A 15,448-nucleotide genomic window follows, 5' to 3' on the forward strand; every position below is an offset into this window, starting at 1 on the left:
TACTGAAGGGCCTGGATTTTATGCGTTTCTGCCACCCTGGCTGGATTGCAGGCGTGGACTGGGGTCCGCTCAGCCTCAGACCCGGAAAGGTCCAGGTGCCAGCCTCCAAGTGAACCTTTCATTGGCTTCTTCCCTGTCCTTCCCCGCCCCCCTGACCTCTGCCCCTCCCGCCGAGCTATCTGATTGGTTGCTCCGCGTCCGCCTGGCGCCTCATTGGCTCTTCTCCCTTGCCCTCCATCCCTGCTCCTGTAGCGGTCTCGGTCTCCCAGCAGAAGACGCAGCCATGAATCCGTTATTCGGCCCCAACCTCTTCCTCCTACAACAGGAGCAGCAGGGGCTGGCCGGACCGCTAGGGGAACCCCTGGGAGGAGACCACTTGGCCGGGGGAGGGGACGTGTCCCCGGCGCCGCTCGCCCCGGCCGGCCCGGCTGCCTACTCGCCGCCCGGGCCGGGCCCGGCGCCCCCCGCCGCCATGGCACTCCGCAACGACCTGGGCTCCAACATCAACGTGCTCAAGACCCTGAACCTCCGGTTCCGCTGCTTTCTGGCCAAGGTGCACGAGCTGGAGCGCCGCAACCGGCTGCTGGAGAAGCAGCTGCAGCAGGCGCTGGAGGAGGGTAAGCAGGGCCGGCGGGGCCTGGCTCGCCGCGACCAGGCCGTGCAGACCGGCTTCGTCAGCCCCATACGGCCCCTGGGGCTGCCCCTCGGCGCCCGGCCGGCCGCCGTCTGCACCCAGTCGGCCCGGGTGCTGGGCTCGCCCGCGCGCTCGCCAGCGGGCCCCCTCGCGCCCTCCGCGGCCAGCCACTCGTCGCCCTCCACCTCCACCTCCACCTCCTACTCCTCGTCAGCCCGCTTCATGCCTGGCACCATCTGGTCCTTCTCTCACGCCCGCCGGCTCGGGCCGGGACTGGAGCCCACTCTGGTGCAAGGGCCTGGCCTGTCGTGGGTGCACCCCGACGGGGTGGGCGTCCAGATCGACACCATCACCCCCGAGATCCGTGCGCTCTACAACGTCCTGGCTAAAGTGAAGCGCGAAAGGGACGAGTACAAGCGGAGGTAGGGGACCGGGCAGGTGGGGACCGGGCTCAGTGTCATGCCACACATGGGGCCCGGACTAGGTGTGGGTCCAGGAGAGGAGAGCGTTGCGGCCCAAGAATCAGGGAGGAATAAAATGAGAGTAAAGTTCCTGCTGTGTAAGGAGGAGCTTGGAAGTATTTACACGGCATTGGATACAGGAAGACGGGAATCCACAGGGAATGCAGAAGTCGCACTCGTGACAGGAAGAAGGAGACTCGGAGCGGAGTGTTGTGGGGAATACATATTTTTCTTGTGGCTTTTCTTTCTGTCTCATCTAGACCGCAGTGTTTGGCTACCCGTGTTCTGTGGGGTTGTATGAGATGTGAAAGGGTCTCGCATTTGAGAGGTCACATCTGGGGTAATACCAGTGTCAGCCCCCAGGGCACTTTTGTGATAGAAGCTCCAAGTACTGATCAAAAGGATAATCGCTTTCATTTGGGAGTCTACTGAAATTAGGAGGGGGTGGTGAGGGAGGGGCTGCATCTCACAGTGGGCCATCCTACCCCTGCTCTGGGTTTCCCAAAGCAGTGTTGGTAGAAACTGGGTACCTACCTACTCAGTTCCATATGAAAGGCTCTGGGGCCTCAGAACATTGTGTGGAGTAAATAAAGGAAAGAAAAAAGAAAAGAAAAGAAAAGAAAAGAAAAAAAGGGAAAAAGGAGTTCCCTAGGGAAAGGGGGAAGGGACTGGTAGTTGTCCTAGGGCCATGGAGGCTGGGGGAATCTGTAAAAGCACAAAGAGCCAAAGAATGACGAAATGTGAGTAGAGCCAGCAGAGGAAGTGAGTGGGGAAAAGTTGAGAATATGGACACACCCTGCAAGTATAAGGCATCTGGAGGGCAGGCCCAGTGCTCCCTGAGGATGAGGATTTGGCTTTCTGCGGGGGACTGGCAGGGTAGCACAAGGGGCCAGGAGAAGGGATGTGATGCTAGCGCTGGATGTACAAGTGGATCCCTTAGAGGGTTGATAACCAGGCCATTAGTAAGGAGCACGAGCACAGCCAGCTCTTTGTAGACTTTGAGGGATGCCATGGTTGAGGAGGAGGATGACAGGTCAGAAGGAGGCTTTAGTTTGGGCGCCATCAGGTTTAACCTCTTAATCAGCTACTCTGACCCCTTGTGGACAGGCCTGGGAACTACCTTTGCAGTCCTGTGTTGCAGCTTGGTGTGGGCTGGGGCTTGGCTGAATGCTATGGGAAATTACCCTGGAGTCTGGGGGCAACCTTCAGGGGTCTGTAACCTGCTAGAGTCTAGCAGATCGCAGATCAGCAGGCTTTCTGAGGTTGAGTCCTGTCCTCATGCTGGCTTCCTTCGTTGTAGTCCATGTTATAAGTACCTTTGGGACTCTCAGGCCTCCTAAAGCCATCACGCAGATGCCACCCAAAACCAGCCTGCCCCTGCCCCCGCCCCTGCCCCTGCACAAGTTAATTAACACTGTCAGCAGCAGAACGGGGGCAGTTCTGGAATGCATCCATAACCACAGAAACAACTGCTGTTCTCCGGTTTTTTTGTTTTTTTTTTTTTCCTTAACTGAAAGAGTGTTTGTCCTTGGTCCAGCTGTCCAGGGCAGCAGAGAGTTATTCCTTGGGGACTGATGAGCTCATCGCTCTGCAGCATGCTGCTGTGCAGAGGGCCCCGCAGCTAGAGTTGTATGGTACGTGACACTGGCAGTTACTCATTCTTCCACCCCAGATCCTGTGCCCTCGTTCTGTTCTCTTTAAAGCAACACTGTAGCTCCTGTCAGTAGCCCGGAAGTCATGGGTATAGCTTGAGCACTAAACTGGGAAGGAGCTGAAGCCTCCTGGGTTCTATTTTCAGTGCCCCTGCTGTGTGCAGCCTTGGGTGGATCTTTCTTTCCTGGCCTCAGTTTTTCTAGTGTAGGAATGGCCCCGGCTTCCTCACTTTGCTCCAGGATATAATTTATTTGGGAGAGAGGTCTTTAGTAAACAAAGAATACACGGAAATTGTTCAAATTCTACTCATGTCTAGGGGACCTTGTAAGTGAGATGAGATTTGAGTGGAGGTCGGAAGGAACCTATTTGTGGGAAAGTCTGGATGGAGAGCAAATAGGATTCTAGTAAGCATCCAGGGGGACCATGCGACTCTTGATCTTGGGGTCCTGAGTTTGAGCCCCATGTTGGGTGTAGAGATTATACTAAAAAATAATAAATTTTAAAGAATTCTAGTAACTTCTAGATGATTTATTTTCAGATTTTTTGTGTGTGTTCTAAGACTGTGTTCATCCCAATCCTTCCCTAACTTCCTTACTTAAATTTCTACCTGAATTTGTCGCTTGCTACCCTTTCCCATGCATCTTGCCCAGGGCCATCGTCCCCTTGTGAGTCTTGCTTTCTTTCTCCAGGGACTCACAGGCTCAGGAGTATGAGGGTACTGCGTTCCATGCCTTCAGGTTGTAGATGGAGAAACCACAGGCACAAAAAAGATAAAGTCTTATCTATGAAACTGTATAACTTGATGCCGCGAGGGCCCCTCACTGGCCCCGACTGTCTGAGAATGCCAGTGCAAAAGTGGGAAGGACATGGGGGCAGCAGGGAAGGGTGGACAGAGAGCCAAGAGGGCCCGGGGCTGGGCTGTGTGATGGGCCAGCAGGGTGGTGGCCAGGCTGGCCGCCTCTTCCCTGCCCATGCGGGAGGGGCAGCGGGTGATGTAGAGGAGTTATTATTAGGAACACTGCAGTGCAGATGCGGGGGAGGAACAGGGAAGAGGCTGCAGGCGAACCCAGGGAGGAGAGGAGGAAGGAGGGTTGGGGGGGGAGGATGGAGGTGGGGAAGGGAGGATTGAGTCCCATGTCTGCAGAATCCACTCGCTTGGGCTTTCATTTTTCTTGCCGTCCTCTTTGAGACTTTAGCCATGTTTCTGATACTGCGGTTTCTCTCGTGATATCATCCCCTCCTTTCTCACACTGGAAGAAGCGGCAGGCACTGAGAGTCTGTGTGAACGGGGTCTGAGAAGTTCCGCCATCCCGGCCACCCTCGCAGGGTCCCAAAACCCTAAGCAGGGCCATGGCCGCCTCCACTGCCCTTTCACCTTGGCGATGCCAGGGCCTGTGCGCTGGCTCACCGTGGACTCACGTTGAGTGAAAAACCTAGCCCCGGGCAGCCAACCCTGCCTGCGGCCAAGGGTGTCTTTTAGCCACTTGGGGTTCTAGTCTCGGAATTCTAGAGCCTAGGAGATGCTGCTTCTGGTTCCCAGCCACTGTAGAGCGAGGCGCTTTTTCATTCTCTGATCTCCCTGTCCCTCCAGGTTTGGGTGCCTGGGAACTCCAGGCTCCTGCTTCCCACAGGTTTCTTGCTTCAGGGCCAGCCCGGTCTCCTCTCTACGGCTCGCTTCCACGGGTCCTGGGTGGGCGGTTTCTGGAGCTTGTGGGGGACGGACTTTGAACGTATCCTACCAGGCTCTTGACCGACTCTGTTGATGTGGTGTGTGTCCTGCAGCTGCTTCTCCAGGGTTAAATGGCACCACAAGAGGCAGGGCAGCGGGCTAGAGGAGCCCTGGTCTGGTGCAGGCAGGAGGCGGGAGACCGGATCTGTGCCACTGAAGGTGGGGGACCGGGCTGGTGGGCCTGGTGGTCTGGTGCGGGCAGGACAGGGGAGGAGGCCAGCCAGGCAGCTGGTGGGGCTGGGGCCTGAGGGGACGGGCACCATGAGAGAGCACAGTGGCAGCAGTTGCTCTTAAATACAGTTCCTGGGGCGCGGCCCAGAGGTTCCGGGAAGGCAGCTGGCCGACTCGCACTTGCCAGGAAGTGTGGAGCCACTGGACAGCTGTGGCTGGCCACCCGCTGGCTGGCCAGACGTGACTGCCCACAGCCCCGGTGCATCTAGGGCACCAGACCTAGAGTCAGGGAGAGGCCTGAGCCAGAGGGGTGGGGAGCAGGGAGCTGCTGGGGCGGGGTGGGACTCTGCACCCACGTTCCCTCCCTGCCCCCTATGTCTGCCAGGTGGGAAGAGGAGTACACTGTGCGGATACAGCTGCAGGAGCGAGTGAACGAGCTGCAGGAGGTGAGGGCCGCCCGCCCCCCACCAGCACCCTCAGCCCCCTGCTGCCCCCCCACCCCCGCCCTTCCTTGTCCTCATCTGCCTCCTACCTCGGCAGCGCCGCTAATGGCGGGGCTTTCTCCCTAACTGCAGGAAGCCCAAGAGGCTGACGCCTGCCAGGAAGAGCTAGCGATGAAGGTGGAGCAGTTGAAAGCGGAGCTAGTGGTCTTCAAGGGGCTCATGAGCAATGTGAGTGCAGCCGCTGCACCCCGAAACCTGCCAGAGCAGGCGGGCCCTTCGAGTTTGGGCCGGTTGACTTCCTGGTCACTGCCGCCGCCTGGTGTGCCGTGCCTCTCCCTCTGCCTGCCCCCCACCCCACCCTCATTCAAGAGGGAGAGAAGGAACAGAAGTCCCAGTGTCGTGTCTGAGAGGCAGTGTGGTCTCCCTCATTTCTAGAGGTGATTAAGCAGTTAGTTAAGAGGCCAGATCCCGGCTCTGAAAGCTGCTAGCAGTGTGGCCGTGGTGAGTCTCCCCACCGCTCTGCCTGTGTCCTCTGTGGAATGGGCGAGGCAAGGCACGTGCCCATGAAGACATACTCTTCTTAGCACCATGCTGGCACAGACGTAATGCTGAAGTGTCAGCCGTTCTTCTTTCTCCACTCTTGTAACTGCCACTGGCCTCTCTCTCTGGCAGCGTAAGTTCTGGGAGGGAGCCCCTGCACGTCCCGGGCCACCGTGTCCAGGGCTCCTCCCGCCCGTGCGAACAGCGCGCCAGCTGCATGAGCAGCCCACGAGTGCCGGGGGAGGGCGTCCAGGAGGAGGGGTCAGCGGTGATATGTGACTGGAAGGGTGAGGGTCTTGCCAGGGCCCTTATTGGTCCTTGTCCGGAGTGCTGGCTGCCTCCTCACCGCTCCCTGCGTTCCCCGGACAGAACCTGTCTGAGCTGGACACAAAGATCCAGGAAAAGGCCATGAAGGTAGATATGGACATCTGTCGCCGCATCGACATCACCGCCAAACTATGCGACGTGGCTCAGCAGCGCAACTGTGAGGACATGATCAAGATGTTCCAGGTGAGGGCACTGGGCTGCCCGCAGGCCCCGGGACGAGGGCAGGCCTTGGCCCCAGACACCCTGCCCACACCTCCCCGGTGCCTGAGCTCCTCAGGAGAGGGTGGGGGCAGGCCGTGAACCTTGCATCATTGCTGGCTGGGAGCCAGGCCCTGCCCTCCTTCTTGGAGGACCTTACCTCGGCCCCCCGGGGCCCTTAGTGGGACGAGGCTTGGGGGGCAAGGAACAGCCTCTGAAAGAGAAGGTTTGGAAGCGTCTCTAACACCGTCTCTCCCCTCCCTCTCTCTCTCCTCTGTCCATCTCCTCTCCTCTCTTTCTTTCATCTTTTCTTGCTTTCTCCACAGAAGAAGCTGGTTAGTTTTGCTCTCATGCAAGCTTTTTAATGTCCCAGTCCCAGTTTCTAAACCACCCAGGCCTCGGCCGTCAGTTTTGACCCGCTGGGCTTTTCGGCACAGATTTCTTTTCCTGTCTCTGTTTTCCTTGCCCTTCCCCCCTTTACTCTACCTCGTGCCCTCTTTGCTTCATTTCTATCCCTTCTGCGGCTTTCCAGATCTGGATATATGATTCAGGTTCTCCTTTGTCTACACCGCATCCTCCTCTTCCTTGCAGCCAAAAACTTTCCTTTTAGTTTGGTCATTTCATTAGAAAGACCTTTTTTTTTTTTTTTTTTTTAATTTTAGAAAACAAATCCTCTGTAGCCATTATGCACATCATAGCGTGGTCACAACAGGCCATTTCTCCCCTGATCTTACCGCCCTATTTTCTGTTTCTTCTTTTTCTTCCTTCTCAGTCTGCAGCCCTGTCCCCATCTGTGTCTGTCTGCCTGTCTCTTGGTAACTCTGGTGTCTGTTCCTGTCGTTGTAACTGTGTCTTCTCTCTCTGTCCACCCCGCCCTCCCGCTGGTTCACGCTTCTCCCCTCCCACCCGCCCCACCCCTGCCGGCGCCCACCCGCCCTTCTCCTCATGCACCCGGCCTCGTCTCTGTAGTCTCTGCACTTGTCTCCCATTAAGGTCCCATCCATGGGGGGGCGGAAGCGGGAGCGCAAGGCTGCCATCGAGGAGGACACCTCCCTGTCGGAGAGTGACGGGCCCCGCCAGCCCGATGGGGATGAGGAGGAGAGCACAGCCCTCAGCATCAACGAGGAGATGCAGCGCATGCTCAACCAGCTGTGAGTCCCGAGTCCTCCAGGCCCACGTCAGCAGCCCCCCAGAGGCCGGAGCTCCCCGACAGTGGCCCTCCGCCCGCAGGAAGGCCCCGCCCCCCCCTCTTGACAGCGGGTTCCCTGTCTCTAGGAGGGAGTATGATTTTGAGGACGACTGTGACAGCCTGACTTGGGAGGAGACTGAGGAGACCCTGCTGCTTTGGGAGGATTTCTCAGGCTATGCCATGGCAGCCGCAGAGGCGCAGGGAGAGGTAACGGCCCCTCCCGGCCTCAGGGCCGCGCCAGTCCTGCCCCCCAGCTGGACGCCCCGTCCCCCCCCTCCCCTCCCTGCACTCCTTGCTGCTTTCCCTCTGTGGCCTCCATCCTGTACCTGCCTCTCCCGTCTTCCTTCTTCCTTCTCTCGGCTTTCAGCAGCTTCCTTTAACCAGACTCTCTCTCCCCTGCCTCCCCCCTGTGGAATGCCCCCACCACCCTCCCCATTGGCCTCTCCCTTGCTTCCCTTTCCGCTTCAGCAGCAGGAAGACAGTTTGGAGAAGGTGATCAAAGATACCGAGTCCCTGTTCAAAACCCGGGAAAAAGAATATCAGGAAACCATTGACCAAATAGAGGTAAGACTGGCGTTGAAGCCGAGGTCCACGGGTGGCCCGTGGGTTGTGAGCGGGGCGGCGGGACCCCAGACACCAGGCCTTCCCCCTTTCTTTTGTGGGGGTGGAACCTTAAGACCTCAGGTTCTCCAGGGAGGAGGACGGATGTGGGCTCCGATCTCAGCCCTGTCACCTACTTTCTACCACTCCAACTTCTAACAGGCTGCTTATGGTCTCTCAGCCTGTTTTCGTTGTCACGCGGGACGTTTTTTTTTTTTTTTTTTTAAGCTTAGTTATTTTGAGAGAGAGACAGAGAGAGTGAGTGGGGAGGGGCAGAGAGAGAGAGGGAGATACAGAATCCCAACCAGGCTCCTCACTGCTAGCGCAGAGCCCGGTTCGGGGCTTGAACTCACAGACCATGAGATCATGACCCAAAAGGAAATCAAGAGTCAGATGCCTAACTGACTGAGCCACCCAGGTGCCCCTCAAGTGGGATCTTGATCGTACCTTCCTCACAGGGTTGTTTGAAGATCAAATGAAATGATGCACACGTAGAGCTGAGGGCAGTGTCTGTCTCCTAGTAAGCATGCCGCATGGCAGCTTTATTAGTATTATCACTCCTGGTGGTGTGATAGTGGAGTCCTCTAAGAAGTGGACTTGAGGGGCGCCTGGGTGGCGCAGTCGGTTAAGCGTCCGACTTCAGCCAGGTCACGATCTCGCGGTCCGTGAGTTCGAGCCCCGCGTCCGGCTCTGGGCTGATGGCTCGGAGCCTGGAGCCTGTTTCCGATTCTGTGTCTCCCTCTCTCTCTGCCCCTCCCCCGTTCATGCTCTGTCTCTGTCTGTCCCAAAAATAAATAAAAAACATTGAAAAAAAAAAAAAAAAAGAAGTGAACTTGAACTTTGGTGATTCTTCAGTTCAGCCTTTCAGCTGATGGAGGAACCTCCGTTGTCATTCCCTAGCCTGGAAGATCCTTCTCGGGATGGCAAGGGAAGCGGGTGCTCTTAGACGCTAGGTCTGCAGGGCTGTGGCAGTTTGTGGCACCCTGGGTGGCGGGGCTGAGGGGAGGGGGCTGGCTGCGGATCCTGGGTGCCCTCCTGCTCGTGGAGAGGACCCTTCCCTGGCCCTGAGTGCTCCGGCTTGGGGAAGACGCATGTGGGCCTCTGTAACTCTTGGCCTCTCTTCAAGCCCACATAGCACATTTATACCCTTGCTTGTCTCACGCCGCCCGCATTTTGAGATGGAAGTTGACAGATGATTCTCCTACATGCTCATCCTCCCAACACACATCAAGTGGTCCTGCTCCTTTAAGCCAGCCTGTTTTTGTCGCTTGCCCAGGCAGACAGATGCTAAGTTTTAAAGGCGCAGCTAGGTTTCTGTTCTCTCTTGAGTAGAGGGGAAGGGAGAGTCGCTCTCTGCTCGCTCCTTGACACCCATGTCACAGTCTTCCTCTTTTCTCGCAGCAGATTGGCGTTAGGAGAGGTGTTGGGAGAGCTGACAGGGGGCTTTGGGTGCAGTGCTGACCCTGGTGACCCATCCTGGGGTCACTGGCATAGATGCAAGGAGCATTTCCCATTGTCGGTGGTAAAGCCAAGGCCCAGGTGGAGGTTGGGAGGGAGTTCATCCTTCCTCTCCATCTAGTCCCAGCCCTACCCTGTCTCTGGCCACACAGTGAGTCTGCAGTTTTCAGTGGAGGCTGTTAGATGCCTCCCAACTGTGGTGCTGCCTCTCCTCACCCCTGCTTTAAAATTAAAAAAAAAAAAAAAAAAAATTTTTTTTAATGTTTATTCATTTTTGAGAAACAGCGCATGAGCAGGGGAAGGCAGAGACAGAGGGAGACACAGGGTCCAAAGCAGGCTCCAGGCTCTAAACTGTCAGCACAGAGCCCGACGCGGGGCTAGGACTCATGAACTGCGAGATCATGACCTGAGAGGAAGTCAGACGCCCAACCGACTGAGCCATCCAGGGGCCCCTCCTCAACCCTGCTTTAAATGCATGAAGTAAGGGCATACGTACAGATATGTACAGACAGCTGGTGGTCCTAGCTTTGTCTCTGGATAGAATATAATTGCTTCATTTCTTTCTTTCCTGTCCTGGTGAGTGCTGGGCTCCGGAAGCTAGCCCCTTCCCCTGCTGCTCTCCTTAGCTGGAGAAATTGGGGTGTAGGTGGCAGCCAATCTGGGCAAGAGCTGGTGACATCATGCCTTCCTGCACTGAGCGCGCCCTGCTGCTCTGGAACCAGGGCCGCCATCCGAGCTGTACTCACTAGGCTTCTGACCCACCCAGACCATCATCTCTTCTCTCCGGCCCTGTGACCCATTTACTTCTTCCTCCCAGTTCCCATCCTCTCCCTGTCCAGTTTGGATTAGTTCTGGGTGGTTTCCTCTATCCAATTCAGATTATTCACGGGTAGTTTCCTACCCTTTCTCTTTGCTCTCAGGCAGTCAAGCAGGTTACTTCCAAGCCGTTTTATTCTGCCTCTCTGGCCCCTGTCCTTTGTACCCCAAACAAAGAGAGGCAGCAGATTGTCTCTGGCCCAGATCTTTTCCACATCACCCCTCCTCTCAGCTCTACCTCAAAGCCTGTGGCAGAATCTGGCTCGGAGGGAGTTCGTATTTCCTTGATTCTGAGCCCACCTTTTCCCACATGTAACATTTCTTAAACCGGGATACATCTTATACGCAGTAGGACATTGGGTGTGGCAGAAGTCTTTCTGTTGGACTCTGAGAACTGCCCACTCAGGAGACGAGAGTGATAAGAGGAGGATTGAGCCTCTTTCAACAGTACGGGGCAGGTCCCCTCCTTTGTGCCATGAGGCTTGTGGCTACTTCAAAAAAGCTCACTAAGTAGTTTCCCATCTTGGGGCTGGGCACATGCAGAGATGAGTAAGACCTGGGGCTGGGAGCGGGGGTGCCTGGGTGGTTCAGTTGGTTGAGCTTCTGACTTTGACTCAGGTTGTGATCTTGAGGTTCGTGAGTTCAAGCCCCTCATGGGGCTCACTGCTGTCAGCACGGAACCCACTTCAGATCCTCTGTCCCCCTTTCTCTCTGCCCCCTCCCCCGCTTGTGCTCTCTCTCTCTGAAAAATAAACATTAAAAAAATAAAAATGGAGGCGCCTGGGTGGCTCAGTTGGTTGAGCTTCTGATTTCGGCTCAGGTCATGATCTTGTGGTTTGTGGGTTCGAGCCCCGTGTCGGGCTCTGTGCTGACAGCTCGGAGCCTGGAGCCTGCTTCAGATTCTGTGTCTCCTTCTCTCTTGCCCTTCCCCCACTTGTGCTCTCTCTCTGTTTATGAAAAATAAAATTAAAAATTTTTAAAAAGGCCTGTGGCCACCTTCTAGGAGCACCCAAATTAGTGAGGGAGACAGACTGGGTGCAGCATTGTATTGGGCCTGCAGGAAGCCCAGGGAGGGAGCAAGGCCGTGCACAGATAGCCACCCTGGGCTCTCTGTCCTGCCCACACTTAGGTTCCTCTTGTCAGTGAAGGTCTGTTGCAAGAATGCAGGCCTGTAGCAGAGACCTCTGCCTTCCTCTGTAGGCAAAGATCCCCAGGAAAACTAAAAGGAATGATGGTATATTGGTGCCTTCTGGCTTGATCGGACTTTTTTATTTAAAAAAAAAAAAGTTTATTTATTTTAGAGAGAGAGAGAGAGAGAGACGGAGCAGGGGAAGGGCAGAAAGAGGGAGGCAGAGGATATGAAGCAGGCTCCTCGCTGTGAGCACAGAGCCCAGTGCTGGGCTTGAGCTCACGAACCGTGAGATCATGACCTGAGCCAAAGTTAAGAGTCAGCTGCTTCGCCGACTGAGCCACCCAGGCGCCAGCATCTGACTTATTTTGAAATCTGAGCCTTCACCCGTGGCCACCTGGGCCCCATGCCTGGTGCTCTTGGTGTGTTAGCCCCTGGGGGTTAGGGGCAGGGGCACTGCTGACCTGGATGGTCTCGTCCTGCGCCTGCCACAGCTGGAGCTGGCCACGGCCAAGAATGACATGAACCGGCACTTGCACGAGTACATGGAGATGTGCAGCATGAAGCGGGGCTTGGACGTGCAGATGGAGACCTGCCGTCGGCTAATCACCCAGTCTGGAGACCGGTGAGGACCTCCCCCTGGAGTGTGGGGCGCGGCCCGCCTTCTGTGTCCTCCTCCAAGGGTGCATGCACCAGAGGCCGTTGGTGGGCAAGCCCTGAGGACCCCGTAGCTAAAAACCGGCAAGGAACAGAAGGGGCATGGGGGCAGTTTTTTATTGAAAGCCAGGCCCACAGTTCGTGCATCTCTCTGTGAGTTAAACCCCAACAAAAAAGTAAGTTCTAAAAAGTCACAAAAATACTACAGAGAGACACAAAGCTGGGGCCATCAAGTCTGCACTCGGGCTCAGACAACATCTCTCATACTGCGATTTGAGATATTTCTGAACTCTGAGCCTCCCAGAGTCCCCAGGATAAAGACAGGGACCATATCTCCCATCAGGGTGGGGCAGTAGGGATTTCCCTCTCCCTTCCCCACTGCCCTCACCCTGCATCCACCCTCATCCCTGTGGCCCTCCTGCCCTTGCCTGAGATGGCATTCACTGGCCTGCCAGAGAGTTAAGGCCATGGGAGAGGAATGCCAGTGTCATCAGGATTCCTCCCTGCCCCAAGGTGACAACTGGTGTTTTTTTCTAGAAAGTCTCCTGCTTTCACTGCGGTCCCGCTTAGCGACCCGCCGCCACCGCCGCCAAGCGAGACTGAGGACTCCGATCGCGATGTCTCATCTGATAGCTCCATGAGATAGGGACCTACCTCCAGCCCGGTGGCCTGGGGCCCCACCCTGCAGGGAACTCACAGAGGCAGAGGGGTGGGGGGTTCACAGAAGGGGAACGCCATCTGTCCCGCCGCACCAAGCCTCGCCCCTGGGGACTGGGGCGCTCCTCCCTCGGGCTTCCTGCCTTAGTCCTTGGCCTTCAGGGTTCTGAGGTGTCTGGAGCGAGGCTCAGCCTGCCCTTCCCAGGTGACTCCCACCACAGCTGGGGCTCTCCTGCCTTCACGCGTGGGCGTCTGCTACTTCTCATCTTTAAAATGCTGCCAGAGCGATCGTGGCCCCTTACTTTCTCCATTGAGTAAGGAATGTGATTGTCAGATCTTCCTTCCATCTCTGAGGCCTCGAGCCAGCTTACTGTCTTTGATTCTGTACTGGTGCTAACTGGCCCAGGCACTGGTATGAAGTGGATTAGGCTGGTCCTTCCAGGGCTTGTGCAACACACATGCAGTGGGAGAGGGCTTCCCTCCAAGGTGCAGGTGGAGGGAGGCGGGACCAGGCAGGGCGCTCTGTCCCCCCTTGCGTTGTCTTCCACCCGTGGATGGCAGTGATGGGGCTGTGACCCGTCCTTTATGGAAGTGCCATGCATTGAAGGGGCCTCCGGTCTAGGCGGCTTCTGGATCCGACTGGGTGCAGTACCGTGGAGGGAGATGGAAGTTTCCCAGTCAATGCTGAGTGGCAGAGAAAAAGGTGAAGCTACTTGTATGTGTGTGTGCATGTGTGGGGTGTGTGTGTGTGTGTGTGTGTGTACATGTGTGCTCAGGGTCTCAGTTTCTTCAAGTATCAGCTGAAGATGTGCCTCCTCCGTGCCTGTCATACACTGAGAGCAGCAGGCTGAGATGTCCTGGACTTGGAAAAGCTTGGGAGAAACTGGAGAGCCGTGAATGCGGACACGTCAGCATAATTGCCTGAGGGAAGCTGTGCTGAGCGGACATTTGAATGGAGTCTTTAATAATAATGAAACTGGCGAGTATTTATTGAACACTTCTGTGTCACTGTTTCAAGCACTTTCTGGTAGTAGCTACACCATCCCCTCTGTGAGGCACACACCGGTTTTCCTCACTCGACATACGAGCAGGTGCAAAGGAAGGCACCTGGAGGTGGTAGGTAACTTGCCCAAGTTGAACAAGTGGCAGAGGCCCTGGACCACAGTTTGTGCGTTTAACCCTCTGTAAGTTATACAACAAAAAAGTTTTAAAAAGTCACAAAAAATACTAGAGAGACACAAGCTGGGGCCAAGTCTGGTTCTGGGCCCAGAACCAGGGCCTCTGCCCACATGGCTGGTGCCAGCCCGTGTCTCTGCCCACGGAGTCCTCACCCACAGGTGACGGCATTAATCCTCTTAACACCGCCCCGAGGATGCTGGTGGTGGGCATTACCCCATTTCCTGATCATTTGCTGCACAGTGCTGTGCATTTATGTAGCCGACCGAACATAATCCTTCTGGAAAACCTTTAGGGGCTGGGTGTAGCGGATCACTTTGCAGATGAGTAACTAGGGCGCACAAAAGTAAATAATTTACTCAAGACCTTACACCTGTGAGGCAGGGTGGAATTTGCACCCTGGCGGTTCGACTGTATTCCACGTTGCTAGGGCTCTGCTTCTGAGTGACCAGGTAACCAGCCAAGGCCGAGAGGACTTGGTAGCCCAATTCCTAAGCCCTGACTCCCTGTGCCAGTGTTTCTCCTCCAGAGGGCGGCAGACAGAACAGCTTTCAGATAGAGGAAGCCAGGTGACCCAGTGACAAAAGACTTGTCCTCTGAAGTGGACGTGCCCCATCACATAGCACCTAGAAGCCTTGGAGGGAAACTAAGCCAAAGTGAAGACAGACTGGTCTTCAAATTAGTGCCCATGCACATATGCTTTTGTAAGGCCTGCTTTCAGTCGGGCCCAGGACCTACAGTGGAGTTTTAGGTCTGGCTGGGGTATGCTGGGCCCTTCTTGGGTACTTGCAGCAAGGTCTATTTCTCTTTGGCACCAGCCTAGCTCCCCTCCCGTTTATCCCAGACCCTGGAAAAATCTAAGAAACAAGACAAAACCCACAAGAGTTGGTTGGATACAGTATACTTTATTGATGGTACATGATAAGGTAGGGCTCCCCAAGCCCCTCCCCTTCTTCAGGGGGTCTGGGATGGAAACTGGAGGTCAGGAGATTCTCAAGTGTGTTGGGTGATGAACAGGGGCAAGGACTCCCCAGCAGCTGAGGGCCTCTCTCTTCTTCCTCGTGCTGGGGCTGGTGGTCCAGGGGGCTCTTACTCCTTGGAGGCCATGTGGACCATAAGGTCCACCACCCGGTTGCTATAGCCAAATTCATTGTCATACCTGAAAGAGGATCAAGAGTTCAGGCCTATTTTCATGAACCGGCCACCAGAGGGCGCCACACCCCCAACCACACCCCAGCAGCATACCAGGAAATGAGCTTGACAAAGTGGTCATTGAGCGCAATGCCAGCCCCAGCGTCGAAGGTAGAAGAGTGGGTGTCACTGTTAAAGTCGCAGGAGACAACCTGGTCCTCAGTGTAGCCCAGGATGCCCTTGAGGGGGCCCTCTGATGCCTGCTTCACTACCTTCTTGATGTCATCGTATTTGGCCTAAAGAGGTAAAAACGAGATGGTTATTCAAGTTCCAATCTTGCTGTCTTTTACCCAAGACACAAACCCTGAGCCCACGAAACCTTTTCCAACTCCTACTTACAGCTTTCTCCAGGCGGCAGGTCAGATCCACGACGGACACATTGGGGGTGGGGACACGGAAGGCCATGCCAGTGAGCTTCC

At 55.9% G+C, this 15,448-nt stretch overlaps 2 protein-coding genes across 7 annotated transcripts in view; one reads left to right on the forward strand and one right to left on the reverse strand.

Annotated features, from left to right (window-relative positions):
• The first annotated feature begins 228 nt into the window (after positions 1-228).
• IFFO1 (intermediate filament family orphan 1) lies at positions 229-13,657 on the forward strand. 5 transcript variants are annotated; one of them, XM_058743917.1, is made up of 9 exons: positions 231-1,056; positions 5,034-5,094; positions 5,224-5,319; positions 6,001-6,141; positions 7,126-7,307; positions 7,432-7,552; positions 7,814-7,909; positions 11,843-11,973; positions 12,543-13,657. In XM_058743917.1, the coding sequence occupies exons 1-9, from the start codon at positions 284-286 to the stop codon at positions 12,649-12,651; spliced, it is 1,710 nt and encodes a 569-aa protein (XP_058599900.1). In that variant the 5' UTR covers positions 231-283; the 3' UTR covers positions 12,652-13,657. The 5 variants fall into 5 exon arrangements, with proteins under 5 accessions (XP_058599904.1, XP_058599900.1, XP_058599901.1 ...); XM_058743918.1 differs by having other exon boundaries at positions 232-1,056; positions 7,817-7,909; XM_058743919.1 differs by having other exon boundaries at positions 232-1,056; positions 7,150-7,307.
• Positions 13,658-14,727: 1,070 nt separating this feature from the next.
• The window catches only part of GAPDH (glyceraldehyde-3-phosphate dehydrogenase), a 58,993-nt gene continuing 58,272 nt past the window's right edge, over positions 14,728-15,448 (reverse strand). For both annotated transcript variants that reach the window (XM_058743926.1, XM_058743925.1), the window contains exons 9-11: positions 15,369-15,447; positions 15,084-15,265; positions 14,728-14,997 (exon numbers count right to left, since the gene is read on the reverse strand). In XM_058743926.1, coding sequence (XP_058599909.1) covers positions 14,928-14,997; positions 15,084-15,265; positions 15,369-15,447 — 331 coding nt within the window. In that variant the 3' untranslated portion in view covers positions 14,728-14,927. The remainder of the gene's footprint in view (positions 14,998-15,083; positions 15,266-15,368; position 15,448) is intronic.

The sequence above is a fragment of the Neofelis nebulosa genome, chromosome 8, assembly GCF_028018385.1.
Source record: "Neofelis nebulosa isolate mNeoNeb1 chromosome 8, mNeoNeb1.pri, whole genome shotgun sequence".
Taxonomy (NCBI): Eukaryota; Metazoa; Chordata; class Mammalia; order Carnivora; family Felidae; genus Neofelis; species Neofelis nebulosa.